Source organism: Sparus aurata, chromosome 18 (genome assembly GCF_900880675.1).
Source record: "Sparus aurata chromosome 18, fSpaAur1.1, whole genome shotgun sequence".
Lineage (NCBI taxonomy): Eukaryota > Metazoa > Chordata > Actinopteri > Spariformes > Sparidae > Sparus > Sparus aurata.
The window spans coordinates 13,596,130-13,617,228 of record NC_044204.1 but is presented as its reverse complement, the minus strand read 5'-3'; the positions used below and the strand labels follow the sequence as shown (position 1 = coordinate 13,617,228).

Sequence of the window (21,099 nt, the reverse complement as noted above, 5' to 3'; positions counted from 1 at the left end):
CCTTGAAACAGATCCGTTGTTTCGAGCGCACTCAAAGTGACACTTTATCACGATCTCACAGTTACCCTTTATTTTACTTAAATTATCATTTTCAAGGAAACTCTTTTTTTGTTCCCCCATGCTTTCCTCCCCGCGTAACCTCTAAGGGGATCAAGATCAGAGCGAAAAGTAAAGAGGACTAGAAATAAAAAAAAATAAAAATAAAAAACATAAAGAAATAAAGAAAGAACGAACGAAAAGATAAAAGGAGCTTTTCCTGCCAAATCGTCGCATTGGACTTGACTTGCGCGACGCGACATGTGCGCGTCCCCGAGGCCCGATTGGAGAGAGGCAGGCAAGGAGAGGGTGTGTGTGTGTGTGTGTGTGTGTGTGTGTGTGTGCGCGCGCGCGCGCTTAAAAACCGGGCACGGGAGCGCGCCCGTGATCGGCATTTTAAACAGGAGAAAGAGAGAGGGAGAGAGAGAGAAGGAGGAGGAGGAGGAGGAGGAGAGGGGGTTATTATTCAAGAGTGCTGCAGTCAGACGGGCTGCGAGAGGAAAAAGAGGGTGAAGGTGGGAAATCAGTCTATCAGAGGCTCACGCGGCTCACATTTTTTTTTCTTCCCCTCGTCGTCTTGTGTGTGTTTTGCAGGAGAGAAAGATCTGATCGGAGCGGAGAGGAGGTGGATGGATGGATGGAGCGCTGGAGAGAGGAGGAGGAGGAGGAGGAAGAGGAGGAGGAGAAGCGAGTCCTGAGGTACAGCTACACTCTGATTCTACTATTTGTTTTATTTTATTTTATTTTGACAGGCTCCATCAGTCTACCTGTGTGTGTGTGTGTGTGTGTGTGTGTGTGTATCCCTGTGTTGATTTATTCATGTGAGATGAGTCCAGCGTCCTCGGCGCAGCGCCCGCGCTCCTCCTTTCCGCACAGCTGACACCCCCACGGGAGGAGAAGAAAAAAAAAAAAAAAACACGGGAGGGGAGTCGCACCCTGAAACCCGACAGCGTGTGCGGCCTCACCGGAAGCCTCACCTCTGGTTTCCTCTTGCAGCAACAGGTGACGGAGCCAAGTGACGCACACGTTGAAAAAGCAGCGCCGGAGAAAGGGGAAGATGGGAAGTATGGATGTCAGCGGCAGGTCGGCCCGTGTCGGAGGGGAGGGAGGTGCAGCAGGGACGGATGTCGTTCTTGGAGCTGGTGCGTGCAGGTGGGGGTGAGCTCCACCAGATTTCAAAGTAAAACATGCCACAGGTACAGGTAGACACTGTAATTCATGATGTCGCTGATTACAGTTTTTATTCATTAGCACTTATTTCATGGTGTGTAGGTGTAGCGTATTTGAAATGTATCTGAGGAAACCCCCCTCAAATTACCACGATAATGACCTCAGAATCATTCAATAATATGCTTCTATTTTCCAATTAGCAGTGAGTAAATAGCTGGTAGTTTATTTCATCTATTTTACAAGCAATGTCCGACTGGTTTCTGTTTAACTGTTTTCTGATCATGACATTTTATTTTCAGTTTCTGTCCAACGTCCCCTCAGCAGGACACTGAGGTGAGCTGCTGCTACCTCGTGCCAGCTAGTTCGCGCAGGTCGAGTTATTATGCACAGGTATGATAACCTGTTTATCATGAGCCTCAGTCTTTTCTTGTCAAACGCAGACGCTTTGGGATTGTAGGTCAGGTCGGCCCCCATCCCAAAAAAGAGTGTTTACACAGTTTGGGATAAGACTCAAAATCAACTTTCTCACAGTTTGGACCTTTAACTTTTTTCTCCCTGTTACTCAAAATATCAAAAGGGTGACAAGTGTGTTAAAAATGTCAATAGTTTATAAAAAAAAAAAAATGTACAGAAGTTAGACAACTCACATCAATTTGGTCTCCTGCTGAGGGGAAGTTAGATGGAAACCAGCTGGAAGTGTCCTGGAAATAATATAATAAATATAATAATAATACATATATATATAATATATATATATAATACATATATATATATATATATATATATATATATATATATATATATATATATATATATAATGTCACAATATTATTTCATTGGGGGCAAATTTAACACAATCTGAGGTAGTTATTGTAGTATTATGGGGGGTCATTTTTAAAGGAATTTCAAATACATTACTTGCGCATCTTTCTAACAGTCTGATGTTATTTGACTTCAAGAGTCTGATGTATGTGTTTATATTCCTCCCACTGCTGCTAGAGATATGCAATTGTTAATGTAAACAGCCGCTCTCTACATAGCAGGTGTTAATCAGTGGTGCACTTAAATCACCAGGTCTGATAGGTTGCCGAGTTTTCATCAGCTAACGTCTCTTCCAGATCACGTTGCAGTCACTCGACATAGACGACACTAAATGTCCCCGTCCACTTTCTCTTGAATGCATCCAAAGTGTGCTTCACTGTGTGCTAATTTATATAACCGTGCTTTACATTAGAACAAATTAAATATACAGAGAAGAACAATCGTCGCGTTTATCAGTGGAGTTTGACGCATACTTCTGCCGACTCATGCATTGTCACGCATGTCAGAAAGAAGAATGAAACTGCGCGGTACCATTCATGGCACTCGCATTCATTGTGTTTACCCTCCTGTAACCTTTACATTGAAAAGGTCGTGTTTGTGTTCTGGATCGTGCATAATTGAATGTCGTGTAGCGTCTTTCCACCGTTGGTGTTTGAGGAACGGATAATAACACGATAATCAGCCACATAACCGCAGAGTGTTATGTGTGAACGGTGCGTTTTTGCGATTTGCAGTTCGCGGTCTCCCTTTGGAAGCAATCCCTTTCCACTCCACTCCACTCCACTACACGGCGCCGGATGCTAATTAAAGACGCTTCAGTCTGTAAGTTATCATGTTTTGATAGAACACTCGCTCTCAATTATTCCCTCATTCGGCTGATTCCTGCAGCCTTCTCGTGCGATTTATCCTTCGTTATTTATGGAAAAAACAAACAAAACAAAAAACACCAACCCAGTCACTTGGTGGGTTGATTCACAGTAATGTATGCAAAACTGGACCGCGCTTCACTTCTCAGGAGCAGCTTTCAAAAGTAGCCCCGACTCCTGCACGAAAGGAGCAAATCAAGCATTCTTCCTCGACTCCTTTCAGTGTGTGTGAGTGTGTGTGCAGACTAATACACGAGAGAGAGAGCGTGTGTGTGTGTGTGTGTATGAGTGTGCTGATATTTGACAGTCTTGGACATGTTCCTACACTGGCTGTGAGTGGCCTGAGGGAAGCAGGCCTACAAGAGAATGAGCCAGACAGTTGGCAGGGCCCCTGCTTCCGTCTCAGCTGTCGTTGGTAGTCTGGCCATGTGGCCGAGACACTGCTTCCTGTGTCCAAACACTGGAAAAACCTGGAATCTTGTGCGCCCTAATCCCATTTGTTGGATTAAAAAATAAAAGCATTTTAATATGTGTTTAGAGGGACTCGTGTCGAAAAAAAAGAACAAAAAGAAAACCTCATTCGCTCTGTCCCTTTGCAGCCACTGTGAATGCTGGGAATGTCTCCTGTGCTGTGAGTTTTTAAAGTCTTTGGTGTGTCGCCCCCGTCTGGCCGCAAAAGCAACTGCGCCGCTTTTTTCAAGAGGAGAGGTGGGTAATGCTGCTCAGGTGAGGCTTTTTTCCCCTTCTGTTTCCTCATTTTAATAATGTTTCGCTGACTTTTTTTTTTTTACTCCAGCCGTGTGGCACTGTGCCACGCTCAGTGATCAATGGCTTCAGCCGGATCACACACCTGTTGTCCTGCTGCAGCTGTGTGCCAGCAGCACCGCCGATGCAAATCTAATATTGATGCAAATCTGATTGCAGCGAGAAAAAGCCAATTCATTTCTCTCTTACGCAACAAATGAGAACTCGTTCAGAAGCTGGCCTGCGAACGTCTTTCTTCTCTTTTGTTAGAATGTCATTTGCGGGACATTTACTTCAAAAGTTAGTAACAACAATCATTCAGTCCGTATTTTGCAATATGATTTGTCAATTGTGTGTGAAAAGAGAGCATGATACAAATGTCCGAGTCGCCTTTACTAATTACAGTGTGCTCACAGCGACGAGCTTGTCACACTCGGTGTCAACATCTGTCCTGACAAATCCCGTCACAAGTGGACGGCCATAAGTACAGGTGTGAACAAGACTGTGATCCGGTCGGTCAGATCACAGTCGGAGGTGGTCTTCATGTGCAATGTGACCACATTCTTTTAGTAGCCTGTGTGTGTGTGTGTGTGTGTGTGTGTGTGTGTGTGTGCGTGTGTGCACATGTGTCCCGGGACACACTGAAGGAGGCCTTGCTCAACTGACGTCCTCCACACTGTTTCAACTACGTTCATCTATTTCACAAAATTTAAGAAAGAGGCGACATTTTCGTGACGGTAAGCATGTCAAACTTGAATGCTAACTAATACAGGCAACTTCTTTTGTGCCTGTGGAAAAAAGTCACCAGACTCCCTTAAAAAAATGCTCAATTTTGTGAGTTGTGGAGTTCAGAGATGCTTTATATTATGTTTGTGAAACGCTGTCGGCAACACAGTTCTTATCTATTTGGGCCTGCTTTTTAATTCGGCAAACATTAAACATGAAGACTTTTCTTTAAGTGAGTAAAAACAAACCAAAAAAAAACTTGTATCCGTTTGTTCCAGTGATTTACATGTCAATTTGCATACAGAGCAGGGAGCTGGGGTCCGATCATAATGGAAATTGGTCGAGGAGCGTGTTGATGCCAGGTGGGAACTGACAGGCATGAAGCTGTCCACTTTGGATGGATATCTGAATCCCCTTCTATTGTTTGATGTTTATTTTGCCCTGGGTTTTGTCTCTCAGGCTACATACGGCTCTCCCCTCCGATAGGCCGAAGTTTTCTCCGCAGCCCGAGACTACAGACTGCAGACATGAGGCTAAAACAATACACATCTGCACAAGGTTGGCGTACAAACCCCACAGTTTGTGCACTCAATGTTGCCCTAAAATATGTCTACAGTAAGCACATATCAAATATTTAATACTACATAATGCAGTATATGACAATTATTTTCAGCAAAGAATATACAGTATTACCCATCTTTAATTATGGTCTTATAATGTTAGTGTATCAATTATAATAGAGCAATTTAAACACCATTTCTACAGTTTTATTACTGGTTATTCATTTGGAGAGCATTTTATAGCCAACGATCGACATAGATATAGAGAATCACATCGTCTAATATAGAATTATTATTCACATATTTCCAACAGTGTGTGCCAAAGAAAACAAAGCTATACGCTAGCTTATAAGGACCTGTACTGTAAGTGACAGTCCAGTGCAGTTGTGGAGGGATGTAAAGTGAGGCACACGCTGGGCGTCGCGCCTCCTCCACGGTCTTTTAGCCTGCGGTAAATCTAGTCTCAATACATGGCATATGATATGATGATCCACTGAAAAGAGGCCCACGGTCTCTCCTCCCAGGCCCGCTCCGCAGTTTATGAAAGTCTAATGTAAGCAGTAAAAAACGTGACCCAACGTGATGTAGTATTGAGATCGCCGGGATTTTTTTACTGCTCCGAGCTGTAAATTTCACACTGGTGTCAGCGGTGTAGAGCGAGTGAGGCAGCGGGAGCATATGAGAGTGCGACACGAGCTCGCTAGCGTCAGCGCGGAGTCATTTTTTTAATCGCGTCGATGTTATTAAGACATCATTTCTAGATTTTTTATTTTTTTTAAGGGGATACGAGAGTCATAATGACATATTTCTTTTGTCAACAAATTCCATGGACAGACCAAATCCAATAATGCCTCCGTCTGTCTGTCGGTACTGTGTGACTCAGCCTGAGACGGTTTGTTTCTGCTGAAGATGGAAGTCTTTTTAAAAAGGTCCCTTCTCTGTTACGGCTGCAGACACCAGAGGGTAGACGTTATGCACATATATAAATATACCATATCCACATATCTGTCTTAAGGAGAAAGATAGGCATACAAATAGGATTAGAAATCGGTGTGAGTCATGATAATCAATGAACTGCCAGCTACGTCAAGTAAGTCTGACTCACCACATGTAGACTGTGGGTATACGAGCCCGACACTAGGCACAAACTACGAGCTGTAAAATGGCAGGTTACCCTAACACTATCCTGGTTGCTAACAAACCTGAACAAGCTTGCAGCTCTTTTCCTTTGTGAGGATTTAGCCATTATAATGCCAGAGCTCCACTCCAGTGTGGTATTTTTCAGGGGCACTGTAGCCTCAACCCTTCTGTTTAGGACCACCCCGTGACGATTGCGATCGGATTTAAGGAAGTACAACCCAAATCAAAGTGTTTCCCCCCTCATACCAGAAACCTGTAAACACACGGGAGGTTAAAAAGGATGGCTCTAATTCATCGGGAAGTTGTTGAAACCAGCCTCTGCCACCTCTACCATCAAACTTAAACACGACAATTGCCGCATCAATCTGCCGTGAATTGAGAAATTGGTGGTCAAAGAAGTGATGACGTTTTGCATCCGAAAGGTCAAAGGGTCAGCTTCACTGTTTATTGACGCTGCACCTAATAGTCGCATAGTGCTGCCGGCTTACTGCCCAACCATAACACTGCACTCACCAGACACTTCAGATAAAGTCAGTCTTTGGAAAAAGCTAGGAAGACGAGCAGCAGGGCTCAGAGTCGTGAGTGTGGAAGAGCACTGCTGAAGAAGATGTTCAGTGTCTGGGTCAGTAACGCTCACACTGGAGCCTCAATGCTCAATGCTAACATTCGTGATGAAATGATAAAGACAGGAATAAGAGAAGAACAGAACCAGGACCACACACATTCTCTTAGGTCTGAAGGGAGATTATTCTTTCTCCTCAAGGAGGTTTAGTGTTCCTGTTGAGGCCAACAGTCAAAGAAATGATTCATTAAGTGTGGGATTTAACTCATTATCCCAATGCTTCAAACCGGCAGCGACTGTTTTGTAACATCACTAACAGTCCAAAAGTCATAATATGACACAACATATGAAGTGTTAGTCAGCAAGCATTGTTTTCAAAGGCTAGCCAGACATTGCATTTTGCTTACTTGACTGCAGAGCCCTCGACATGCATAACCGACACAAGAGAGGTAGGTAGAGGCCAAGCTTTAAGCTGTATAGAATTGCAAATAAGTGGCATATGAAAATCACGTCTGTGAGGTGTGAGCGATCTGAGGGGTGATATGATGACTAACGCATTAGAAAAGAAGAAAAATATAATATCTCATATTTCTGTTGTACAGGAAAGGTCCTTTTTGAGACCACTGTTTCTCTCATCTTTACTCTTTTCTTGCTTTCCTGGAGAGTTTAAACTCTCCACTATCCATTAAAATTGAACAATCCACCGAAGAAAAAGACATTTCTACTTTTTAAGAGGTGACAGGAAAACTGAGATATTGCCTAATCAACATCAGGTAGACAGATGACAGAACAAAGCAGATTTAAGGAATGTAATAAAAAAGATTATATGCTTGCAGACCTCGGGTTTTGACCGCTTATGTCTGCGTGGAAAAGTTAGTGTGAATTGTTCCTCTTCCACCTGCAGCCTGACCATAGCTGCCAAGATGGGGTTAAGAATGGGACTGAAATCACTGTAGAGTTATTACTGTAACACTTTATTCATCTCATTTTTTGTTTGTCGGGCATCAGGAGGCTAAATATAGACATTTGAAACTTCCACATTTACAGGATATCGAACACAAGCCCTAAAAATAAGATAAGCCTTTACAAAGACTCTCCACGTCATTCTGACACGTTGTAATCAGTAGAAAATAAGTTGAGCGTCTGTTTCTTTTCTGAGAGCCAAATAAAGGGTGACACTTATTCTGGGCGTAATAATCCAGGCAGAATTATTGCATGTTATCAGCACTGCAGGAAAGCTTTAACCCTGATACTGACACCCTGAGTGCGCAACTCATTTCTCTCCCAGCCAGCGATGAAGGGAAAATAAATGCTTACAGCGCCGGCTAGTTTTACATAAATCGGCAGTGTTTGATGGCCTATTATTTATTTAGCAGCGTGCACCGTGGCGTGAGGTGCTTCCCTATTTGTTTCAAACAGCCGAGGTGTACAGAGCATGTGGAAATATGCAGATGCACAGTCACAGAGACACTGGGAAGCACAGAGCGACTGTTCAGCGTCCTGCAGAGGGAAGAGAGGCAGGATATCTGGGCCTGTACCAACATTAAACACACACAACCTGTGCCATAAAAGAAAAAAAAAATCCCTGCTTTCCAGGATGCATCAGGCCGTATGTGGTGTCTTTTTCAGGGTGCCGTGCTAACCATGTGAGCCTGTCATGGTTCAGTCCAGGGCTCGTCTACCGCGTCCACCGGGACACACAAAGATATAGACAGAGGTTAATTGGGCTCAGGTGCACTTTGCTGTCCCACTGGGCTCGGCCTGCCGCTCATCCAAGACCCGGTCCAAGCCCCAGTTTCTGCATGAGCACACCGGGGTAGGGTTCACATGTGCTCTGTTCTCTGATAGTGGATCACAGTCTGGTTGAGGCCTGTTTCAGGATAGAATATTTACGGCAATATAACACTCTGTTGTCGTGTGACTAGTTGGCGAATACCGATTCTGAGTTGTGATATAGACAATATTTCTTTTAGTTTTGGGTTGCCAAGGACACTCTGCCCACTTGTTTCTGATTGGCTGACGGGCGTCCATTATAGTTGTACATACTCTCAAGCAGTTCCAGTCAACAGTTTAACTGCTGCTCAAAATCCGTGGTTAGGTCACCTCGTGTAACCTCATGCTTTACTGGTTAAAGGAATGATCTGTAAGAATTCTGCATTAAAATGTGTAAAAAATGACTGTGTTGTATAGTTGAGAATTGTACTTAAATTATCCCAACAAATTTTTTCCAACAATGTTCACACTCAGAGAAATATGTGAGTTAGTTCAAGTTTGAGGTCTGTTGCATGTAGTTTTTTTTGCCATTGTGGCCCCCAAAGCGCTGCTTCAGAAGGTTGGAGATATCCGCCTTGGCATGGAAAGCTGCTCCCAAAAAGTAACCCTAACCCTAACCACTCGTCTGAGGTCTGCAACCTGCAACCTGCACTCTACCCTCTCTTTTCAGACCTACATCAAATCCATCAACAAATCTGCATGTGGAGTCTCCGGACTCTGTGGCAGAAGCCCTCATCCACTCCTTCTTTACCTCCCGTCTCGACAACTGCAGTTGTGTCCTGTTCGGGGTCCCCAACAGGCATCCAGCATGTGCAGAACTCAACTGCCAGGGTTTTCACCCTCACCAGACTAGATCAACTCCACTGGCTCCCCATTAAGACCCACATCCACAACCAAATCCTCTGCAAATCCTGACCTGCAAATCAATTGGCCTTGCCCCCCAGGACCTTACTGACCAACTCTACCTGTTTACCTAATTGCAGGAGCTGTGTTCCTCTGGCTTGGGCTTCCTTCCCACCCCCAACACCTGGCTGCAAACGTTTGGAGACAGAGCCTTCAGTGTCACAGCCCCCACTCTGGAACTCTCTCCCTTCTCCAATCCTCAGTGCTTCATCTCTGGACACATTCAAAAAACTCTTGAGGCACCACCTGCTCAAACAAGGCCTACAACCTCAGCTAAGTCCATCTGCCCTCGATGAATTCATCCTGCTCTGTCATCCGCCCAACCATCCCACTTATCTGGCTTTCAGCTCCTGGATCCTGATTTTTGTTTTTTAATGTCCTCCCTAATGTAAAATGGTCCTTGGGACTCTTGAAGGGGCTATATGAAACCTAGATATTATTGATATTGTCATTATTATTACATTTCTTTCTGGCTGTGTCTATCTATTCTGAGCTTTATCACACAGCAACTCTTATAACAGAGACAGAGAAGTCCATCTGTGGGAGCAGATTGTCTGTACACTGCAGGCTGCTGGTGAGTGTTGTGCTTTTATCACCCTGCACACTTAAGCTTGCTGTTAGCGGTGTGGTCAGCCCTCTGTTACCATAGTGTTAACAGCTGTCAATCAGAACCAACATATAGTGTTTTTTTCTCTCTTGGCGCACCGATGGTAAGTCAGAGAGCGAGGACATAAGTCAGCAAACGGGAACAAACCCAATGTGATTAAAACTTACCAACATTACCTCCACTTTTTACGCACCTCATTTTTCTCATCCTACAAAAATGGAAACAAGCACATTTCCCAAAATGTACATTTCCATCAATGCTTTCACATGAAACTCCACTGTGAACCGCTCTGGGCCTAAAAAAAAACAGTTAAAAATGGATGATGATTCACAGACAGCTTCTATTTTTATGGCATACATAAAGTGGGACAGGACAGGACATAGTGTCCATTGTTTATTGCTATCAGGACAACTTGTCCTGTATCATTCTACGTCATGCAGGCAGTTCTGTTCCTGACAAGGAAAAAAGCAAACTGGATGCTCATGCTGTAGCCACGTGTTGGTCAGTGAACAACATTTCTGTACATCTGTGTTCTCCTGCAAATGTATCAGCTAATCAAGTAAGGTGGGTAAAAGGAAGGTGAAAGCTACAGTAGCCTGAAGACATTGAACATCATGCATGCCAAACACAAACAGGATACAACCTTGTCTGGATCATTATGAATAACATTCTGAGTTTAAATGCACCAGACTTTCAACAGAATCCAAGAAAGTAGAGCTGGAGATACAGAGACAGGCAATTGTCATCGACAACTCACAAGATGCTAAGAGAGATTTTGAAAAAGCTAAATGTTGTTATGAGCCTTTCACACAAACAACTAGCATGTTCACCAAGCGGTGCACTGGGCCCACTGGGAATCATGGTTTACGGAGAAAAGGGAGCTGTTGTCACATTGTGTTGGAGGCATGAAGCCTTGCAGTGTCAAATACCTTCTTAGCTGTTCTTAGTCACTGTAATTTCTGCCCATTCTCACTCCCAACCAGTGACGGACTGGGAACAAAAAACAGCCCTGGCATTTTCACCCACCAGCTGCTCACGGAAGGGGGGTGTGCGTGCCCACTCGCACGCGCAATTTTTGACGCACGTAAAGAACAGGCACTTTTGATAGCCCCAGTGATAGTAAACATAAATTCCCAAGCTATAAACAACTACACACCAATACATAAAAGACATTAATAAATCATCAGAGCCAGCCGCTCCATAATACAAACGTGTCTTACCGTCACGCAGTCATCCATGTCTACCTCTTCATCCTCCTCTTGCTCATATTCCTCACTGTCCTGGCAGTATTAGCGCTAGTGCTAGCTGAAGCTGCACTTGATTTTAAAAACAAATCAGTCAGTTTGCAGCATTTTTCACCGTCAAACAACAGTGCTCTCTGAGATTTCTCTATTTTTCTCCGCTGCCACCTTGTGTCGCTTGATACCTCGATTCATTTTTTTGCTAGCTTAAACTCAGTCAACTTCCAACCTCCAACTTCCAACAACTCAGATGTCCACTCGATTCAGTCTTGAAGTTCCCAGAAGGCATTGCTTCATTTTAACTTTTGCAAACAACTATTAAAATAAAAAAAATGCAGGTAGATTTGTTTTATTTCAAACCATGCACATTTTTGAACATCTGAATAAGACATTTTGCTACAAAACAATGCAAAGTTTGTAACTGTAGAAGGTAACCATGACTGTGATATAGAGACTCGTATGTGGTATATAAGGCTGGCCTGGCTATAAGATGAGGCCATAAGATGAGACTGTTGTTCACTCATGATGGACTAATATGGACACATGTGCAGACACACATGTAATCTGTATGTACTGTCTAGAGCTTGAATTCAGCTCTGTATGCTACTGCTGTAATATGTTTTGTCAAAGGTCATAACAAAAGAAAAAAAGAGAAGAAAAGAAAAAAGTAATTTGCAAAAGACAAGAAAAGATCAGAATGAAGATTTTATACTGTGGGTAATGGGGGCGGGACTTGATAAGCTTTGGCTTCTCCCGCTTTTCCCTTTCGGCCATGTGTGTTGCATTATTTGAACAATGATGAAATGTGATGCTTATGAATTGACATGCCCGAAACAAACAACATAAATAAATAAATAAATAAATAAAATAAATAAATAAATAGTGATTAGATCGTCATTTTATTTAGTGACAAAAACGTCATTATTATTATTTAGTTAAGTAGGCCTATTATTTGTCAGCGTTAACAGGCTGTTTTGTTTGTTTGTTTGCTTTTTTCCCTCTTTTTTTGTGGCCGCCTTCAGCTCCGCTTTATTTTTTAGTATTTTTATTTATTCATTTATTGATTTGCGGCCGCCTTTTGACGCAGCCGCTCCGCTTTATTTATTTATTTAGCCTAATTATTCATTTGCGGCCGCGGCCGCCTATTGATGCAGCCGCTCCGCTTTATTCATTTAATTATTTATTTATTTATTTGTGATGCGGCCGCGAGCAGCAGCCGCAGGGGCATTTGCCCACATTGCCCAATGGCCAGTCCGTCTCTGCTCCCAACGCATCAAATACGGCAGCCATGTCAGTTTCCTTTAGTTTCTAAGCATGACTCTGTAGTTACCCCCCTAGCAGCACTTCTACAAACACCCCTCTATGGCAGTAGTATAAGGAGTTGGGGTGGTTGGGGTAATTCGATGGGTCATACACCAGACTTTGCCTCCAAAGGCCAGAGTTCGGGTCCCACCTGTGACACAGAATCATGGGTGAATTGTTTTTAGGTTATGTTATTTTGGTAAATAAACGTAAGTGAATGACTTAATTTATGTCACTGACATTATGTAGCTTTTGTAATCTAAACTAAAAGACTGAACATAGTTACTTTAACCCAAAGTATGATTTTTTTCCTCAAACCTGACGAAATCGTTTGACAACGTTAATAACTGTCCAAGAGTCTTATGTCATAATATGTGAACAGACAGTCAGCAAGCTTTATTTGGAAGTCTAACCAGACGTTTTGCACGCAACATATTATTGCTAACTTGACTGAGCAGTTCTTCACATCCAAAACAAATGCTAAAGGAGTAGATAGAGTGTCATAGATTGATTGATTGATTATTGTTGTGGATATATTGACTTGACTATATCTGAATTCATTTATATTACAATTGTATGAGGAAGGTATGATCACCGATATGAGGACAGTTCATTCACTGAGTTGATATGACAATCTTAACTCATGGTCCCTTTTGCTGTCCTGGAGCTTTTGTCACACATTCTTCAACAGCAGACAGTTTGGATGTTCTAACCTTCCATGATGCTGAGCATTTTTACGGCTTATTTTGTGAAAAGGTTGGATTCACAGTTCATTCGTGCCACTGAAGACTCTTTAAACCATATCAGTCTACATTGGTAGGTGGAGTTTGGTCAGTCGTCACTGAAGTAAGTTGAGTCAAGAATGAACTGTATCACCACACCCTTAACAACAGGTCAATGGAAAACATGTTAGACTTATTTTATTTTGTCAAATAGACAGTATCAAAGAAATACCTTCATTATCTAATTGAACTCTTACCCTCTGGAATCTCAGCTGAGCACCCCAGTAATGATATGAACACACATTCTATGAGTGACAGCGCCACAAACACCTGAGTTCATCATCTCACCGAGTCTCTTCTTCTTCCTCTGTGCATATCCACATCTTCAGTCTCTTCCTCCTTCTCTCTGTGTTTCTGCCCCTTTCTCTCTGTATCCCTGCCTTGGTGTCTTTTGATATGCTAAGCAGCACCCTATTTATAAATCATTGTGCGAGAAAACATAGTAGGTTAGGGGACAAATAACAAATGCCCTGTGTCTGCTGAGGAAGAGAGAGGGATAAAAAGAAAGCAGAGAGGGAGTTTGAGCGAGGAGAGAAGGGGATTGTCTGCTTGGTGGCTCCCTGCAAGGCATTTCACCCAGGGTGACTGGATGTACATATCATTATCTTTCCACAGTACATGGCGATAATGATATAGGACAGGGTAAAGGAAGAGAAAGGAGCCATTGTGCAGTGAGGCTGCGAGCCAATAAGTGTGGCTTGTAGGCCGAGAGCCAATACTCTGATTCTCTGACGCTGTAGTGTACACGGGCAAGACCGCTCACTGGTGCTAAGGCATACAATGACTAAAACACCTAAAGCCCTTAATTTCAGTGACAATATCTGTAACATTTTAATTGTTGATATTTATATTTTTTTATATATAATATATATCTATATATAATTTTATATATATATACATATATACATGCACAACACGACATTGGATATAATCAAAATTGGTTAAAAAGGCATTTTACATTTCAGCTTGACTTTTACATTGTTTCACATTTGATCAGTTTATAATTCTTCCACAACACAATGGATATTATTAATTCATCTGCATTGTTTTGTTGTCCTAGTGGTTGGCTGTTACAGATCTGCTGACCTTAAATTATGGTAAAATTTACGCTTGATTAAAGTGAAGAGGACTTTTGGGCCTTAACAGAGGTAGTTCTTGTTTCATCTTGTAAATATTTAAATGGTTTATTTTTCCCTGTCTCTCCCCTGTTACCTTTTAAAAAAACATTTTCTAACTTCAAATATGTTCTGAGTTTGTGATTTTTGGCAAAAGATGTTTTCCATCTATATTTTATATGGCTTAAGGTGATCTCTCCCTTGCTACAATCAACACAAACACTAAACTCTGTGCAATGGCGTCATAAAATTACAAATGATGGTATGATGTAGTCTGGCCACTAGTGCTAGCTTCTATCATTGAAAAATAGTTGGCAACAAGAACATCAGAAATCATGTTACCAGGGTTAGAAAGAAAGATTCTCTGCATTTAAAAAGTTAAGATATCCTCAACAGAAATGATTGGTACATGTAACAATCCAGCATTCAATCATCTCCACCACCGCGATAGTGACACAAATGAAAGAAAGAGAAGTTTTTTAGGGGAAGAATCCAGATAAACAAATGGCAATGACTCATAGAGCCTGAGTCAATGTACTTGACGTAGTCGCGAATATACAAACAGTTTATTTTAGTGAAAATAGAATCATTCAGGGAGAAGTCATAACAAAACAATTTCACTGCAGTCAAAGAAGTCAAGTAATGTGATTGTTGGCTCAATTGCCCCAGAGGATAGAGCGAAGTAATGTGGAACAGTGACAGCGGGAAGAAAAAGGAAAGTCTTTCGTGTGACAGCTCAATAATCATAGAAGAAAGCAAAGGTCAATGACTTTTCTACTACATAGATTTAAGAAGTAAAGCAATCCAAAAAAAAGTCGGATTTGACAACATGACAGACTTGTGTGTGATTGGGAGTACAGTGATTTGACTGCTTTTCACCTGAAAGAGGAGGTAATCTGTCTTGGGTTAGCTTGCTTCAGTCTAACAGACCATACCCCTCGAATACTTTAATAAATAGCCAGCAATTTGAGTTCTTATATTCATTCAGCTTCGAGTCAGATGCGTTTAAGATCATGTTTCATCTTTCCTCTGCGCAGTTGTTTTCTGAGCAGACATAGTGACAGGCTGACGTCAAGGCTGTTTAAATGGCCCACTTCGGGAGGTTGCTAACCTACTAGCCTACAGTGTTTTTTTTTGTGGTTTATCTCCATTACAGGGACATCAGATGCTTTGGCAGCATCACACAGCCCTGTGGCTTCAAACTAAATTAGACTTTTTCTAGTTAAAACCCATCAACTGTTTCCACAAAATGATTTGGGGATTCAGTTTAATCTTCCCACAGCCCACTCGCTGGATCTCGGCCCAGCTAGTGTCTGATAAGCACTGCTGTCGATGGGCGCTTTCCAGACATTCTCATGCTTAAAGACCCTGAAAAAGACATCTATTTTTGACGGTGGGGGCCTCGATGGAGTCACGTTATCTTGTGCATACATAATATTTTCTGATGGTTTATTTGATTTCAGTGATGCAGAAGTGCATTATGTGACCATGTCTTTTCTTTTGATGTTACCTTGATTTTCTGCACTTACTGTGAAGTGGCCCTCAAAGTTAGACAACCAATTTTTCCTAAACACATTGAAAAATAGTTTAATTCATAATCATGTGTAATTCATTATGTACACTAAAGTGTTTTGCTGCTTCAGCCTTGTGTGGTCTGGTATCATTGGCCGCTGATTGTGGCTAAGGTCAGGGAATTTTAGCAAATTTGACATTGACATTAACATATGGTAAGAAAACACAGAATATAAAGTGACTACCTGAGCCGCACGCATAATAAGAACAGAATAAAGGAATAATAAAATACATTAAAAAAGTTAGTAGTACATTCGTTAAGTACAGACCGGGTGCATACAGGTTAATTAAATACCTGTCTAAACAGGTATGTGTTTTAGCGTATGTCCCATAAGTTAAGGGCTGCAGCCTAAAAGCTCTGTCATGACGGATCTTAAGATGAGTGCGTTGAACAGACAGCAAATTTGACAAGTTTGATTCAAGAGCTAATGAGTGTGGATGAAGAAATTCAGCCATATATGCAGAGGCCTGACCATGCAATGCTTTGTTTGTTAGAATGGTCTTTTTAAACTAGATCATACATGGGAATGGGAGCCTGGGAAGAGATTTAAGTATAGGGGTAATGTAAGACAGTCAGTCGGACACAGTGAGAATTTGTGCGGCTGCATTCTGGATTACCTGCAGATGATTAACAGTGGACATTTTAATGAAGAGAACAGTGTGTTACAGTGCTTGAGGAGAGATGAGATGAAGGCATGTATAAGCATCTCTAGTTTGCCAGCTTGGGATAAAGATCCCTGTTTGCTCATATTTCTTCAATTGAAAATACAGGATCTGTTCAGTTGCTTTACATGGTCTCCAAACAGTGAAACTTGATAAAGAAAATGACCCCTAAATTACACAAATTGGAGTGGGCAGCAGAGAAGAATAGCTTGATGCTTTGCATAATCAACAACCTTCTCTAGAGCAACAACCTGAGCCTGTTATCAGCACTGAGCTGTAGGTAGTTTCCTGCTGTCCAGTCCCTAATATCAGTAAGACAATTTAGGATCCTGGTTAACCTAAGAGCCTCACATGGTTTAAATGAAAAAGAGCAACTTGATATTGTCTGCATATAAATGATAAACAATATTAAAGCTGTTAATTAACTGACCCAAGGGCTGTAAGTATAAAGGAAATAACAGAGGCCCAAGAACCAAACCCTGTGGGACACCTCAGCATATCTGACACAAAGTCTAGCTAGCAGAGAAACTTCTGTCATTGAGTCAGGATGAAGACAAATTGTTAGTGCTATACCTAATGTTGTCAGTAGTATGTCTATAACAAGATAGGACACATACTTTAGACAAGGACAGATTAACAATAGCTGTTACAGCAGGAGCATTAATTGGCAGAACCTTTGGAAATGGGAAAGATGGTAATCAATCCAGATGTTGTTCTACTGATACACTACAATTTACATGTACTATCATCTGGGAGCTGCCCTTGGTGGCCACAGTGCACAAGGTTCAGCAAAGGTTAATTATGTTTGAGAAAAGCTTAACCGTAACCTTAAACCTCCAACAAAAGATTATTACATTTCTTCTCCATAATTATCTGCTAGTAGGGTTCTGTCTTTTTTTTTCTTTTAGAGAACATGACAGAAATGAGCAGCTGCATATCCCTCTACATCTACATCTTAAATTAATGCACATATTTCATCAGATGCTTCAGTATCATTAGCACTGTTGGAGTACTTCCAACCTTTTCTGTATCTGGATCATCTCACTGAACCAAAGGCCATCTTATCTATTTTTCAAACGCTTGGGACACACCATAAGATTCTAAGGCCCGGCATTTGGAAGGGAAATTCTGATCTGAGGCTTGGCTGGATTGATGGCCTGAAAAGATTATCTGGTAGCACTGTGTGATGGGGTTACAAATGTTATCTGAACCAACAGATATGAGCTGCAAAAATAATGTAAAGCCTGGCACTCAGATCCAGAGAAACAATAGTAAATCAGTGCCCACTTTAGTAAGGTTAATCTGCTGCCCAGGCTCTAATAGATCAGACATTGATTACATGTGATGTTTAAAGCCCCTGTGTGAGTGAAAACATTTTTGATGATAGGGGTTATACTAGAATACAAAAGCTGAATGCATTTTTTGTGCAGACACAAATTCTAATCATCAGGAGAATTTTAATGATAATCACAAAAAAATGTAAACGTCTGGACTTTAAAGAGTCAGAAACATAAAAGAAATTCAAATCACGTGCTTTTTAGGCACACAAACCTAAAATGAAATAGGATTTTTCTTTTTCAAAGATGGAATAATGTTTTTATATGTCCAATATACATATATGTTTTATATAATCCCACTTGGATTCAAAATATCCAGCCCTTCCTCACTGCCAACGCGTCAAATACAGTAGCCTAGTCAGTGTAAGTTTGAAGCTGCAGTTACCCTTTTTGTTGCCTGAGTGACGTCACTTACAATACATGAAATGAGTTATGTCATTTACGCAACTTCAAAGAAGTTACAAGACTGAATAGAGTGAGTATGATGTTTTCCTGAACCGAACCAAGTTGTTTTTCAGGCTAAAAAAAAAACAAACCACGTCAGTTTGATATTGTTGATAAGAGTCTGAATGTCATAAAATGTCATAGTATTTACAACGTTTGTCAGTGAGCTTTATTTTGAAAGCTGAACCTGACATTTCATACGCATTATTGCTAACGGACAAAAACTGACACTAGAGGGGTAGGTAGAGCGTCATAGCTTGAAGTTTAAGGCCACTGAACAAGCTGTGACATTCGCTGAGTCTGGAGTGAGAGCTCTTTGTTGACATACCACTTTTCTCTTCATTCATTCAGCCTGACCTTCATGTTCACCAATCAGTCGCGAATGACATACATGTCAAACTGATGTCAATTTCAGTTGGCACATTAGCTATGGCAGCAGTTAATAGCAGTTAACATTTTCCATATTGTACAAAGAACTATGAAATTTAAATGTATGTTTGTGAAATAACAACTTGTGGCCTATTGCTGCACTAATGTCATCCATGCACAGTCGCAATTTTATTTTTGTTGCTATTTTTCATGAATTTAGCTGTCATAGTTAGCAGTCTGTGCAAGAACATGATGTGCCCATCATTAATCCTGCCCACTAAGCTCTGAGTGGTTGACTATTTCCTCAACCCATGGAGATAGCCATCAATGGACATGACACACAGCTGAACAAATCGCAAATGTGGCATTTCAGAAGTCTGTCACTGAACTAATGTGATGTTAAAGGGTAACTGCACCAATTTCATACATTAAAGTATGTTTAAAAGGTCTTGGGGAATATTACTGCATGTGTGACAAAAGTAGTATAAAGCCTTTTATGGCTCCAGAGGAAGCTGCATGTCATCTGATAAATTGCCCCCCATGAAATCACTCATTGGCTGGGTTGTATTGTGGGTAATGTAGGCACTAAGTACTAAAAAAAGGAAAAAGTGTGTTGAATAAAAAATGGTTCTGCTGTATCAGCGTTGATCAATTCATAATGAGTCCAACAGTGTTAAGGGTGCAATGCTAGAAAGGTGGTCTCCTTATCAAAAACCTGGCCCCTATATTACTCACAATGCAACTTAGCAACTGGGTGATATCAGAAGAGGCAGTTAATCATAGTACATCTGTCTTCATCTGGACACAGTAAAAGTAAACACACTTTAATGCGTATGAAATTGATGGGGTTACCCTTTATGATGTGTGGGAGAAAAGAAAATCTTGTCCCCTTCATGGTCAAAGAGCACAGGACACGCTTTGATGTTACTGTGAAGATTACAGTCTGTAATCCACCGTCACCTTTGCTCGTGTTAAATTGCGGTCTCAGTGAGGAGAACTTGAGTTCCCCCCTTCAGGTGACCACTCGATCAAGGTTTAATCAAAAAGGCTGAAGCTCTTATCCCTTCGCGCTGCAAAAGCGCTTAATTCTGACACTTAAATGTGTCACACAGCTCCCTCTCCTTTATCTTCATTGCGTCCAACTGTTTCTCATTGCATCTAATTTGCGGTAAATGCTTCTCTGTGTTTCATATGTGTCTTTTAGTTTGCTTAAAAATGACTCCGCTGCTCGGTGAATTTCCCACTGGAGGGGGGGGAAGTCTTGAACCTGAAGTATCAGCTCAATTTGAAAGCTGTTATATACCTCTCAGTCTGTCTAGGAATTTGGAATGAAATATGTTTAATTATAGAGGTGGAAATAAAATTGACCTAAATGTCTCAGTTAAGTACATTGGACTCCCTCGCTTCGCTGTCTCTGGTTCTCCCTCTCTCATCACTGTCCAACAATGTCCCGAATACCTCAATAAAGTGCTTATAACCTATATTTCTGAGTCAAGTGTATCTGTCACGCCGTTAATTACCCTATCAGTCTCTCCTTCCTGCTTCCTCCACCTCCTGTCAAGTCCCTTATCCAGCCCTGTTGTATTAAAATCAAATTTACATTATCACTAGAAAATCCCACCGCTATAACTCTTATCATTTAAGTGCACTGACACCATCCCTAATAATGCTCCGCTCCTCTCTCTCTCAATCTGCTGCTTTTAACAGTTCGTATTATGGATGAATCAAATTTATATCACCCCCAAATGTCTCACTTAACCACATCTGCCACCTTCTGAATCAGCCCCTCACATCTCTCTCTTAATCTAAACGACCCTGGAGTTTCTACATCAGCAGAAACAATGATGGTGTCTGTAATATTTGCAAGAAGTAGCGCATCACATCAAATATTAACAACATGCCCGACGGAGTGGAGCGCAAGCCGCTTTGTAGTTGCGACTTGACAACACGAGTGAGGAAATTGGGTTGGAAGGGCCGGTGTACTCTGTTTGAAGAGGGGCTTGTAATCAGTGTCTGGGTTCATTAGGGCGAGATGAGCTGGTGATGAATCGCCAAGCACAAAGAGCCAGAGGGGTGGGTGGGGCCGTTTAGCATTTTGATTGCATCATCATGTCTGGTTCTCACATCTAAGGCAGCTCCAATTTAATGAAGTATGAAACGTGTCCAGAGAAGACTGTGAAAGGACGTCGATCGAACTGAGGTAAAATGTATTGGGTCACATAAAGTTCAAGCTCTGTTTGTTTGCGGGCCCATGTGCAGAATATGAATACAAAAGGAGTAATCACAACTCCCTTTGGAATCCTTAAATGTGCATTTGAAAGGATTTGGGGAGATTAACCTGTAGAATCCATGAGACATGGCCCAA

At 41.6% G+C, this 21,099-nt stretch overlaps 1 protein-coding gene across 12 annotated transcripts; it reads left to right on the top strand.

Annotated features, from left to right (window-relative positions):
* Window positions 1-432: 432 nt before the first annotated feature.
* LOC115569181 (uncharacterized) lies at window positions 433-10,084 on the top strand. Of its 12 annotated transcripts, none has more exons than XM_030397129.1 (6): window positions 433-735; window positions 1,033-1,178; window positions 3,494-3,620; window positions 4,669-4,726; window positions 4,824-4,922; window positions 9,070-10,084. In XM_030397129.1, the coding sequence occupies exons 1-6, from the start codon at window positions 670-672 to the stop codon at window positions 9,312-9,314; spliced, it is 741 nt and encodes a 246-aa protein (XP_030252989.1). In that variant the 5' UTR covers window positions 433-669; the 3' UTR covers window positions 9,315-10,084. The 12 variants fall into 12 exon arrangements, 6 of the variants coding, with proteins under 6 accessions (XP_030252989.1, XP_030252991.1, XP_030252988.1 ...); XM_030397131.1 differs by having other exon boundaries at window positions 1,033-1,194; XM_030397128.1 differs by having other exon boundaries at window positions 1,033-1,232; window positions 3,494-3,602.
* The last annotated feature ends 11,015 nt before the right edge of the window (window positions 10,085-21,099 follow it).